This window comes from Zonotrichia albicollis, chromosome 27, assembly GCF_047830755.1.
Source record: "Zonotrichia albicollis isolate bZonAlb1 chromosome 27, bZonAlb1.hap1, whole genome shotgun sequence".
Lineage (NCBI taxonomy): Eukaryota > Metazoa > Chordata > Aves > Passeriformes > Passerellidae > Zonotrichia > Zonotrichia albicollis.
In genome coordinates, this window is record NC_133845.1 from 7501787 (window position 1) to 7514797 (window position 13011).

At 48.2% G+C, this 13011-nt stretch overlaps 1 protein-coding gene across 8 annotated transcripts in view; it reads right to left on the reverse strand.

Annotated features, from left to right (window-relative positions):
- The window catches only part of ARHGAP32 (Rho GTPase activating protein 32), a 242761-nt gene that overhangs the window by 61915 nt on the left and 167835 nt on the right, over positions 1-13011 (reverse strand). For all 8 annotated transcript variants that reach the window (XM_074559579.1, XM_074559580.1, XM_074559581.1 and 5 more), the window contains 2 exons: positions 10914-10991; positions 3293-3374 (listed from right to left, as the gene is read on the reverse strand). In XM_074559579.1, the coding sequence (XP_074415680.1) occupies positions 3293-3374; positions 10914-10991 (160 nt within the window). The remainder of the gene's footprint in view (positions 1-3292; positions 3375-10913; positions 10992-13011) is intronic.

Consider the following 13011-nt stretch of genomic DNA (forward strand, 5'->3'; position numbering starts at 1 on the left):
CAGGCACTTCACAAACGTTCACTTAGAAGGAAAATCCAGAGCAGCTATTCACACTTTTCCTTCTGAGCAGCACTGAATATTTAAAAGATTCACTTCTCCCCGAAGATCTGAAATTCAAATGCAGCCTTTATCCTGGATCTCTAAAAATGCTCATGAATATAAGCTGATTCCATTTATTGTGGCACTGAAATTCAGCTAAATTGATAATATTAACTATGAAATAGTAGATATCAAACCAATATAATATTTTAGGCTAAAAAATTATCAGTAGTGTATTGAATCCCATTAAGAATACTGGGAGAATTTAGGGAAAAGGAAAGTGCTCAAGAAATGTGGGATTTGATGAGCTCACAGAACCTTCCTAGGTCTTCACAGGTTTTTTTACATAAATAGAAACAGTCAGGAAAGCATTTGCATCCCAGTTGGGGGAAAAAAAAGCATTTTCCCACAGGACTGAAGATGAAAAAAAGAGGGCACAGGCTTAGTTCAAAACTGGAGGGAAAATGCCTCTCAACAGGTACCTTTCCTCTCCTGACTCCAAACTTTATTGCCAAATATATTTGAGAGGTGACTTGGGGCAAAACTGGTGTCCTTTCACATGACTCTGTTCAGAACAGAATACAAAGCCAGTTCTCTGTATGGTTTTTCTGTTTTTCCTATATTTTCCCATTTTCCATCACTCACCCCAGGCCCTGGCGCCATTGCTGCTGGTACAAAGCCCATCCTGCCACAGCCCATGAAAATGTTGTTTCCAAAAGCAGAGTTTGCCCTCAAACCCAACCCTCCTCTGCCCTTCCCTGTGTTTCATCTCCATGGATCTGCAGTCACTGCCCTGCATTAAAGACCACTGCAATATTTTATGGCTCCATTAAAATGCTGTCCCCATCCCTTGTGCACATCAAACCCTCTAATTATAAATAATAATAGAAACCCAGGGCAGGAACTTCCATCTGCTTTTCATTAGGTTCCTCAGCCCAGCCAGATCCAGGGACAATTAAGCAGCACGAGGAGTTCTGTGTTTGGAAATTCCTTCATGGCAAAGAGCTTTACTCTGCACATACACAATGTCCTGGATGCTCCACACATCACATTTTGATTAAAGAAATCAAAGTTGGCCTGTTGAGAAGTGCAGCTCGTCAAGGCCAAATCTAAAACTTCACATTAATTCAACTTGAAATACCATGCTAATGTCAAGTGAGGACAACAGCTCCATGGGAGACTTTCAGGAAAGTCTCTGGTCCTTGGGGACACAGGTACAGGGAGGAAAGTCATTAATGTGGGTATTTAAGTGCATGAGCAATACCCTGTGTGTATAATGTGTGGACTGGCAAACACAAAATGCAGGAATATGGGTGAGCAAAGTGCATTATCCCAGCAGTGCCACTGCCATCCCTGCAGGGCGCCCTCTGGCAGCACCTCAGTCCTGCCCCTGCCAGCTCCCTGGGCTGGGCTGGCACAGCTGCACCTGGAACTCCCTCCTGCCTTCCTCCTCTCACCCATCTCACACAGCACCTCCATCCAGCCAAGGAGCTCTGGAGTCCTCCAGCACCACATCCACCCTTCCCTAACTACAGGAGCCTCCTCCCTGCTTCTCTCCCAGCAGCTTTTGCAGCATCCAAGGAAGGAATTCCAGACTCCTCCCAACCTCACTCAGGTGCTGTCACCTGCCAAGGTGCACAGAGAATGCACCCAAGGAGTGGCACCAGGACCTGTGTGTGCAGGGTGACAGAACCAGCTGCAGCATTCCTTACATCTCAAAGCCCCTTAGAGCTCTCCTAGAGGAGCCTTTGGATGTACCCATGGAACAACCATCAGGGAAGGTCAGGGGACACCTCTGTGACTTGGCAATATCTTCCAACTTATTGCGTTCCATGATACATGGACTTGTGGTGCCAGCTTTGTACCAAACACTTCCCGGGGGAAAGTCCACTCCCCATGGTGTTGTTGAAGCCAAACAGAATCCCCTCATCCATTCTGCTCCATTATCTCCCAGCAAAGCACACCCTGCTCCCCACAGCTCAGCACACTGAGTGGCCTCAGTCACATTTAACAATAAACATTTGCTTGTGTTTAGGCTGCAAGCTGCCTTTCCTGTTTTAGCTGATGGAGCACAGACAGGTCCTGGATCCAGGGAATGCCCATCTCTGTGCTCTGACTCCAAATCACATTCCCAGGAGTGTCAGAGGCTGGCAGTGCCCATGGCTGAGGACAGCCCTGCCCCGACCTGCAGCTCTCCACAGCACACAGATCACTGCAGAGCACTCACAGCTTGGGTATCCATGGCTTTCACCACACCCCAGAGCTCTGAGCTGATAAAATGCTGATATTTCCCTTGGCAAATGTCAAGCTTTTGAATTGCACCTATTTGTTTAAAAGTATCAAGTCAGCAATCTGCCAAGATAAGGAACATCATTAAAACAGAAAAGAGGAATGAGAAGAACACCAGTTCAACACCAACTTCCCTTCCCAGCTGCTTAACATTCTAAGAAAAAACAGCACATTGAAACTTCTTGATACTGAAGATATATAGAAATATCTTTACCTATATGAATATGGAGGTTTTTTTTTTTAAATTTCAGCTTCCCCACCAGTAAATTTTACAGAGATCTCAGTTATGCCAGCACACCTAATGCCAATCACTTCCAGAACACATTGAAAGGACAGGAAGGTTGACAGTAGAGTCAGATCCAAAATCCCATTCTCTATTTATTATTCCTTCCTTCAGCAGAACTTTGGATTAATTTGCCTGTTTTTCCTACAACACAGAAGTGTCCAGAAGGCAGGAGGAAGCAGATGGAGCCATGTACCCAGAGCACAAGCAACCAGCATTCCAACTCTGTAATATCCAACTTCCTCCATTTATCCTCAAGCAGAAAGAACCTTCCAGTACCAAGGTGATCTATTCTATCTGATCAGCACAAACACTCCTGCTCATCTATGTTCTGTATAAAACACCCTGACATGCAACACTCCCTTGATCACCCAGAACTGGGACGCTTCATGGAATCTCTCTTTACAGACTTCTCAAAGTATCTTGAAATTCTGACAGGCTTAAATCCTTCTAGTCAGGCAGGAGGAGGACACTGCTCCAGGTCTGAGCAGCAGGTGAGGGACATCCAACAGTGGGAGCTCCCAGAGAGGGGCAGCGTGTGGGTCACCAACACACAGAGGGGCAGGAGGATGTGCAGGGGGTGATCAACACTCATGACACGTGTGAAGGAGGTATTAAACACAGAACACACAAAGACAACTCCAGTCCAGTTCACTGCATGAAGAAAAGCTGATTACACACCTGGTTTTGGCACCGAGTTGGTCACGGACTGAGGGACTTTGTCGTTGATGAGTTCTACACATTCACTGGGAAAGAATCCAACCTGGAGTAAAACACAAGGAGGAAATGGAGTGTTATGATCTGAAGTGTTCAACCAATACAGTAGGAGTCCTAGTAAAATATCTGTATTGTATTTGAATATCTGTGTATAGGCCTTGCCCTGATAAGCCCAGGTTGTTCTTGATGGGCTGCAGCTGTAGCTAGTGACGATAACTGGGATAAAAGGGGGTGGGTTGGCCAGTCAGGGAGAGCTTGGAAGGAGCCCTGACTAAGAAGCAGCAACAAGGAGATGTCTGTGCTGTGAAGAACTGCCCCCAAGAAATATTACTGAGACGGTACGGGACTTTAGAAATATGATTGTGACAGTATGGGACTCTAGAAATATGATAACGACAAACCAACATCTCCCCTCAACTCCCCCTGGGTGATGCTCCCTGACATTATCCAGCATCAGATGACCAGCAGGCATTGACCACTGCAGGCTCTGCTCTGCTGCCAGCACCTGAGAGAGAACAGTCTGAGAGCCCCAGGCACTGCAGGGCCTGGAGTGATTAACTTGGAATGTTAATTTGCACTGTCCCTGCACTGCCCTTTAACTCAGCATTTCTGCCTGCAACCCTTCAAGGCAGAAAGGCTGGAAAGCCCCTCTAAACCAGCCTAAGGGTTAAATGCTGTGGGAAGGATCCTAACGTGTTCTTGGAATAGGATGTGCCTGCAGAATTCCCATACTGTGACAGTGGTCACAAGGGTTGCAGGATGAAGAGAGAGGTGAGAATGTTGACCTCATGTTCAGAAGGCTTGATTTATTATTTTATGGTATACATTACATTATGACTATACGAAAAAGAAATAGAAGGAAAAGTTCTCAGAAGGCTAGCTAAGCTAAGAATAGAAAAGGAATCAATAACAAAGAAGCTCTCTTTGATTCTGTCCCAGAGAGAGCTCGGTCTTTGATTGGCCATTACCTGTACACATCTAACATGGGCCAATCACAGATGCACCTGCTGCATTCCACAGCAGCAGATAACCATTGTTTACACTTTGTTGCTGAAACTTCTCAGCTTCAGCAGGAAAAATCTTAACAAAAGGATTTTAATGAAAAGATGTCTGTGACACCATACCACTCAAGAGGGGCTGCTGTATCTGGGGAGAAGTGAAATTATTTCCCTTTCCCTGTTTGAAGATTCAGGTTAAGCTGTGACCAGAGAGAAATTGAGCACTCCCCTGCATTCCCACCTTCTCTCTTATTTCCCAGCAACTTTCTTCTTACTCTCATCCCAGATGAAAGTCAGACCAGAGCAGACCTTTGGTAACTTTAATCCATGGTGCATCTTTTCCCACCTTTTCTCTGTGTTGCTTCCCCCAGCACAGCTGCTGTATTGTGAGATGGAGCTCAGGCACCAGCACATGCCCAGACTCACCTGAGGCAGGGCAGATTCCCTGTCCCACTGTGACTGGGACAGCTGGGAGCCCCAAGTCTGCTCAAACGCCACAGGAGCATGAGGGAAAGAGCCAGAGGATGGCCCCAAGCTCATCTAGACAGGACTGTGCCAGTCATGTTGGCACATCCATGAAATCCTCTGCAGGCACAGGGGCAGCCAGCACCAAGCCTGGCAGACACTCCCTCCTCTATTCATTCATCTTACACAATTCCCTTTTTGTCTCCATGGAGAAAGATTGATCTCCTTCCTACTCCAAGCTGATTTTCACCCATCAACCTCCCACCAGTTTGGTGGCAGTGTCATGTGTGGAGTGTCCAGACTGAAGTCATCCCAAATTCCCCAAAGGAAGCAAGAGTTACCAGAGCCCACAGGCCAACATCCAGCAGGGCAGTGCCCTGCCCAGGCACAAGGATGAGCTGTCACCCAGCACACAATGTGAAATTTTTCCAATTATTTTTGAAATAAACTGTTGTCAGGACTCTGAGCTCAGGGCAGAGCCTGCAGGAGCAGCCCTCAGGCTCTGAGCTGGGGTTGCTGTACCTGGGACTGGCCTGGGCATCACAGGAGACTCACAAAACCCAAAATCCAACACCAGGCATGGCTGCACCAGCCCCTGCCTCAGCTGGGTGTGCCAGCTCTGCAAGGACATGGGGTCTTGGAGTTATGGAACACAGAGGGGATTTTAGGGCAGTTTATAGACAGAAATGTGCCCATTAACACAAGAAAGGGATCATGAGCAGCAGCATCACAGAGAGGCCCCTCCTCTGGCAGCTCCTGCTCAGGGCCCTGCTCTGCTGGGAGATGCCAACAGGCTCTGCCATGGACACTGAAGTGCTGCTGTTTAAACAAAATACATTTCATGGTTTTACATCATGGAATCCCAGGATGGGCTGGGTTGGAAGGGACCTTAGGGATCTTAAAGATCCTTGCCAAGGGCAGGGACACCTTCCCCTGTCCCAGCTTACTCCAAGCCCCAATGTCCAGCCTGGCCTTGGGCACTGCCAGGGATCCAGGGGCAGCCACAGCTGCTCTGGGCACCCTGTGCCAGGGCCTGCCCACGCTCACAGGGAGGAATTTCCTCCTTATATCCAACCTACATTACCCTTTTTTCATTTTGAACATTCCCCCATGTCCAGTCACATCAGTTCCTGATGCAAAGTCCCTCCCAGACACTGAAGGTGCCCTGAGGTCTCCACACAACCTTCTCTTCTCTTCCCCAGACTGAACTTCAACACTTCACTGTGGCTGAGAGCCTCTGCTGAACATTGCCCATGTGAGAGATACACGAGGCAATTTTTAAATTAGGAAAAATGCACAGATCCAGGGAAAGTCTCAGCCCACCACCCAGACATCATCTGGGACACTGCACAGCTGGAGTGATGAAGTTTCTTCCATTTTCAGTAACTGCCCACACTGTCTGTGTAAAGAAACCTGAAGTCCTGGGACCCCAACCTTCCATTATTCTGGATCTAAAACCAACCCAAATCTGGATCTAAACCCAACCCAGATCCCACACTGTTGAACATTGAATCAAATGCTGGACATGAAATCAAAACTCATTTGCCTTTGCCTGTTAACACAGTATTTCTCCTGTTCCTGGATGCACTGTACAACACACTAACCAGGAATTCAGAAATGAAAGGATACCCAGATACCCCAGAACTTTCCCAAATCAAACATTCTACCTGCTCTCCATGTATCACTTTTGTCATGTTCACACCAATAATTACAATGGATTTTTAGGGGCAAAGAATTGTGCTGGCTCCCTCATGCTAACTCACTGCAAGAAATTATTTACATTTTCACACTGACTTACTCTAACTTCTTGCAAGACCCCCAGGAGATCTTTGTTGGAGTTATAATCCACAATTTGTGCCTCATTCCCACCCACTTAAAAGATGATACTTCTCCTCCTATGGGAAGTTTTCCATGATTTTATATCAATAAATGAGTTTAGTCCAAGAGCTAATCTCAACAGATGTAGCAAGGCACTACTAGAGCTTGAGCCAGGATTAAAGGATTTGGGAACACACGGAAAATGAACAGCCAGAGTAGTATATATTTAGATAAATGCAAGGTCATCTAAAGGTTAAATATATCACCACATATATACCTTCAGCAGAGGAGGAAGGTACAGGCTGCTGGTGCATGAGAACTGCTCTGCACCACCTACTACAGCTTTATCTTTTCACTTCTGGGACAGGGGCTGCTAAAACCGGGGCACAGAGGCTTTAAGGGGAAAAGTCAGAGTAACAATGGTAATCTTCAGTATGGGGAGGGAATTCAAACAAATGAGGAAGTACCTGCAACTTAAATGGCAAATGAAACATTGAGACATTTAGATTGCTTTTTTGGGTCTGACATAATCTACAGTGTGGATTCAATTTTAGTCAAAAAGTTTTCTCTTTTCCTTTTAAATCTGATGATAGTCTAGCAAAACCTGACAGGGAAACTGCAACTTTTTATGGCCTATTTGGCCTTCCTGAGGAGAGTTTTCACTGAGTCTTTGCCAAGTGACTGCACAGAGAGCAGGGCAGCCTCACCTCATTCCCAAAGGAGCCCCTGCTGAGATGCTCTTGCACTTTAGGGCACTACAAACAGGAAGAACAGGATTATTACTCCTCTTACCCTGAGCTCCTGTTACAGAGAGTTGAACACCTGGGCCATAAAATCATTTTGGTTTCTTTTATTCACAAAAAGAAATGTCTGTTTGGGATGGTACGTGCTGATTATCCATTCCTGACTGGTGTGCCAGCAGCAAAGCAGAGAGCTGGAGAGGCACTTTGGACAAGGACAGGACACAGGGAATGGCTCCCACTGCCAGAGGGCAGGGCTGGATGGGATATTGGGAATTGTTCCCTGAGAGGGTGGGCAGGCCCTGGCACAGAGCAGCTGGGGCTGCCCTGGATCCCTGGCAGTGCCCAAGCCAGGCTGGATGGGGCTGGGACAGTGGAAGGCGTCCCTGCCCATGGGAGGGGTGGGACTGGATGATCCCCAAGGTTCCCTCCCAACCCAACCATCCTGGACCTCTGTGGAACTGGGACCTGCAGTCTCACAACCAGCTGAAGCTGCTGCAATCACAGTGGGATTGAAATCAGCCCAGTCCCCCCTGGCTGCACACCCTGGTTTTGTCACCTCTCCAGGCTGTGGGGCAGCTCTCCACCTCAGGAAACTACTCCCAAAAACCAGAATAATTCAGGACAACCAAGGGCAGTTATGCATCAAACAAGGGCCTGTCCCCAATGACTCAGCTCCCTGATACAGAGCTGATTGAAAAGACAAAGCATGAAGCAAAAGCAGAGCAGAACAAAGAGGGCTGAAGGCTGTTAATGTGGAGGTGGCTGCAATTTAGGTAACAATCTTACAGAGAAAGCACTGACTCACACTGAGGGCACTGGAAGAGAAAAAAGCTTGAGGAAAAAAGTCTTAAAAATCATTTTACTTGAAGCAGAGCAAATGCTAAGAAGCCTGGTGGGTTGTTTTGTTCACACAGGATTAGGTGTGTTGCAATGCAGTCGTGAGCTCAGGTATGCAGAGAGCACAGGCACTGTGCCAGGGCAGCGTGATGGACACAAAGCCAGAGAGTCATCCCTGAAGGACAGCTCTGACTGCCATGCTGAATCCGAGCTGCAGGTGCTTGCAGCCTGGCAGAGACAGTTCTTGGCTCACATCTGCAGAGCTGCCTCCAGTTCCTCACCACAGCCCTCCCATTGTCCCAAGGGATGCAGGACAGGCAGGAGAGAAGGCACTTCACTCACAGCTGCTTCAAATGCACAAAACCAGGGAGTTCCTTTAAGTCCAGAAGTAGTTTGTTCCCCTTTCAGCAAAATGAGAAATTTTTCCCCCTGTTCTTGCTTTCCTCCTATCAAGACATGATTTCTAATGGAAGCTGTGGTTGGTTGATAAAACCCTGCTCCTCCCTAACATAAAGCAAAAAGCCAAGAAATAACAGGACAAGCTGTCCAAACATTTGGTGGCAGGACCTCCTCCTTTATCTGCTCTCAGAATCACAACTATCTGGCAAGAGGGGCTCTGTTGATTTATTAATTCAAATGACTGGATCAACAGATTGCTATCACTGCAATGTTCCTAAACAGGAACAGAACTATTTGCCTCTAACAAATGCTTTAGAGGCTGCACAGCTTCATCTGTGCCTACACCTCTTGCTGTGACAGCATTCTTCACCTACACACTCTTTCAGAGCATCCATCAAGGACACCTCTGCCTGTAACTCATCTCTAGGTCTGGTGTAGCAACACCAGAGATAAATTCCCTTTCTCTGAATTCTTACTGCTTCTATCATCTAAAGGCTTCATTCCATCAGCAAATGTACATTTTCAGTACATTTAGAGCTCATGAGCCTTAAACTCAACACACAGGTTAAGACTGAGCAAACCCAGCTCCTGGAGCTGGGGGAACACAGAGCTGCATCTCCATGGTGTGTTTGGCTGTCACCTGCTCACACTGTGACCACTCCTGCCTGTCATAAAGGACACAAGATTATTCCAGCCCTAATTTTCTGTTAAGCCAGAATACAGTGCTGAATTTCTGCAGCTGCTCATATCTGTTGTGTCGGGACCTGACTGTGCAGGGACACAGAAAAGCCCCTTTTCTGGCAGTTTGCTCATCACCATGTTTTTATGCTGGGAAAACACAACAGGACTGCTGTGATCAGAGGCACAAAGCTGTGACAAACTGCAGAAGGGCTGCCTTCCATCAGCAGTGCTGTTCTCCAGACCTGGCCCCAGTGTCAGCCAGCCCAAATAATGGATGGGATCTACACCCCACAAAGGGCTTCCAAGCCCTGTGCCAAGTGCCCACACTCAGGCACAGACCACAGAGTACATTTGTTTTACTTCACTGATTCACTTGGAAGTTAATCATGGCATAGGCTGATCATTCCAAGCAGTACTACAGCATTTAATTGATTGGGGGGTTGGAACTGATGTCTGAGGTCCCTTCCACCCCAAGCCACTCTGATTCTATGACAGCACAGCATATTCAGCTTTGAGGCTTCTAAGACTAGAACACAAGTCCAGCAAAGGCACAGCACAGTTCAGAAGCAGCAGTCTGTTCAACTAGTACCAGTGTGTTGACTCTAGAAACAAAGGAAACTTCAGAGCAGGTACTCATGTCCATGCTGCTCTGACTTTACAAAGGAGATGTCACCTGAACTCCCACACCTGACACAAAACCAACACAAGCTGTGTCTCAATGCCCTGGCTGAGCACTAGGAGGGTGTAAGCCTCCACATCCAGGGGTGCACCACACTGCACCTAGCTGGGACTGGGACATCCAACTGCTGGGCATGGACAACAGCAGGGCCACAGCCTGGCCTGGCATGGAAAGGGCTGTCAGGGAAAACATGAGGAGCCTTCAGAAGACTTTGCATGCCAAATTACAGAAGTGTCTGGCCAATCCTGAGCCTCTGCAGAGCAAACTCCTCATCCCACCCACTCACGGGCAGCAGCTGCAGATGGAAATCCCTGTGGCTGAAATGTGAGACAGCACAAGTCAGCCCCCAGCCCCCAGTGGCTCTGGGGTTTGCTTGGTTAAAAGAGACTTTTAAAGCTTTTACATTTCCTAGTGGCAAAATCCAAAGGGTTAAAAACTCCTTGGAAGGACAGTGCCATTTCAACACACAAGGTTTAGTACCCAATCCCCAGACATGCTCAGCCTCCATCTCTGTGCTGTGATGTTTACAGGGACCAGCACCCCTGACAGCACACACTGAACACAGGCATGCATGGGTGGCTTGTCTAAGTCTGCAGCACTGTTTCCTCAGCTGGAATTCTCCAAATCCTCTCTGTTCTGCCTGAGCTGGTTTCAGCTACTGCAAGGAAGGGGATGATGTGAGTAACAGTGTCAGCTGCCTTGGAGGGGGTGCAGCACAAGCTTCCAGTGCCATCAGGCCAGCTGTCCATCACAGGCCGTGGCCAGCCCTCCTTCCTGGGGTGAGGGAGGAAGGAAGCTTCCAGTGGACACTCTGTGTGTGCTCCAGAGAGAAGGGGAGCCCCCTGACACCAAGGCAGGGACACCCTGCCTGTCCCCTGAGCAGGCACAGCAGCTCCAGGAACACAGCACTGAGGCTCCTGCTGCTTTTGCTCCAGCCCCACTGCCACGGCTGGGCTGCTGCCTACCTGGAACCCGTGCTTTCCTCTCCACCACGAGGTCAGCTCCTTCGGTGGCATGTCGATGACAGACACGATGTCCCCCACCTGCAAAAGGTTGACAGCATCAGACACAGCCAGGAGGAGAGCACAGCTGCCATAACACAGTCTGAGCACTGCAAAAACCTGCACAGCCCTGGAGCAGCTGCACACCTGCCTTTGCAGAGCAGAGCTGTGGGGTGGCAGAGTTCCTGCCCTGCCCAGCACACAGGGTGCAGCTGCTCCTAGGGAAAGGAGGCTCCTGGGAAGGGCTACTGAGGCTTCTGGTGAAACTGCAGAGATGGTGGGGAGCACTTGGGAGTATCCGCTCCAGTGGCTGAACTCAATTTTACTGCCCTGCCCACGAGTCTGCAGGCACTGGATGTGTCCCCTTGCTCCCTCTCTCAGCAGAGTGAAGAGCTGCCTTGGCAGCTCCCAAAGTGCCCCAGGTGAGCTGCCCAGGGCTAGGAATTGAACACAGGAGAAGTGGTGCTACAGCCACAGGATGGAAAATGGCCAAGGTCACCAGACAGGCTTTCTGAGGCTTTGCTCATTCCCGTAAAAATGCAGTACTGCAGTAGTTCAAAAGGAAATCAGTATCATCAATACTAAATTTGGCTTGGTTTGAATCAAACTCTGTGTGGCCTCTATTACAGAAAATGAGAAAGGGAAGAACCTAAATAAATACTGCAGGTATTCCAGGTAGGTGGGCAAAAATTCATGCCAGTAATGCCCAACTCTCACCTGATATTTTACACTGATGGATCTCAAAGTGTTTTACAGAAAAGGCAACACATTCCCAGTTTGCAGACAGGGATGACTGAGATGTGGGGAGGTTATTTCCTCCAGGGAACAGTGAATCAAGAGCAAAGCAAATGTCCATGAAGGAAACTGCTGCCACCACAGGAGCAGAGACACTGAGGATGTTTCTCAGAACTGGGGGCAAACCCCAGACAGCTGCTTGTGCAACTGCCTACTAGAAATTTAGAATAATAAACACAGAGATAATCTGGGTTAGGGAACAGGACTCAGCATCATAAACCCCAACTCCTGACCCTGTTCTGTGCCAGTTCTGCTGTGGTGTCTCAGTGCACACCCTTGGAAACTACACGTGCCTCAGTTTCCCTTCTGCACAGAGCAAGATTTACAGCAGGGAGTGTCATTTCAGTGCTCCCATAAGCTGACAAGCAGCCTGAATCCTGTGCTGCTTGGAGCCCAGCTCAGAGCTGCCATGCCCACACAGTTCTTTGGGGTACACTAATCCTTGCCTTGATTTGAACATGAACAAAGCCCTGGCAGCACCAGACTATCACTGTTATTTTTCCTTCCTGTGCTGCACACCAAGGATGTGATCACAGAGCTCCCCAGGGCACTGCTTTCCTTCACACATTTTGTAGAAACAGCACCATTGCACAGAAATGCACCCAAATTTGCACCCAAATTGCTTTTTGGGTGAAACAGACCAACCAAAAACTTCCAGGGTCTGATCTGGAGATCTTGGATGGGATGTGGAGCAACCTGGGCTACTGGAAGGTGTCCCTGCCCATGGCAAGGGGTGGAATGGGACAGGTTTTAGGGTTCCTCTCAAGTCAAACCATGCTGAGATTCAGGGGTTCACTCCACAGCAGCTCCTGTGCTAGATTGGCAGGCCAGTTTTAGCTCATCACTTGCCCTTCAGGCAGCAATCCTTTGCCAGTCTGGTTCTTTACTTCTCATGGGGGCAGAAGCTCTTAAAAATGGTTATGGACAGAGACTTGCTCAGAGAGTGTGTGCAACCTGGGCAAGGAGAAATGAAACACACAGGGACAACGATCCTGAACAGAAAACATGTGGGCTCTACTCAGGGACAGCCCAGAGGAGCTGGCAGGAGCTGGTTAATCACAAGATACTAATGCCAAGTAAAGCTGTATTTTAAAGATGACTGAACATCTGCCCATATCCAACTCATTGCAGATCGAATATTTAACTCAATCTTCCAAGCTTCATTTCACAAAACATTGTGGAAGTGTCTGGACATATTCCTGATGGGCACACAGACAAACAGATTACACTGATCTGGAGCTGACAACAAGGAAAGCAAGCGCTTTAT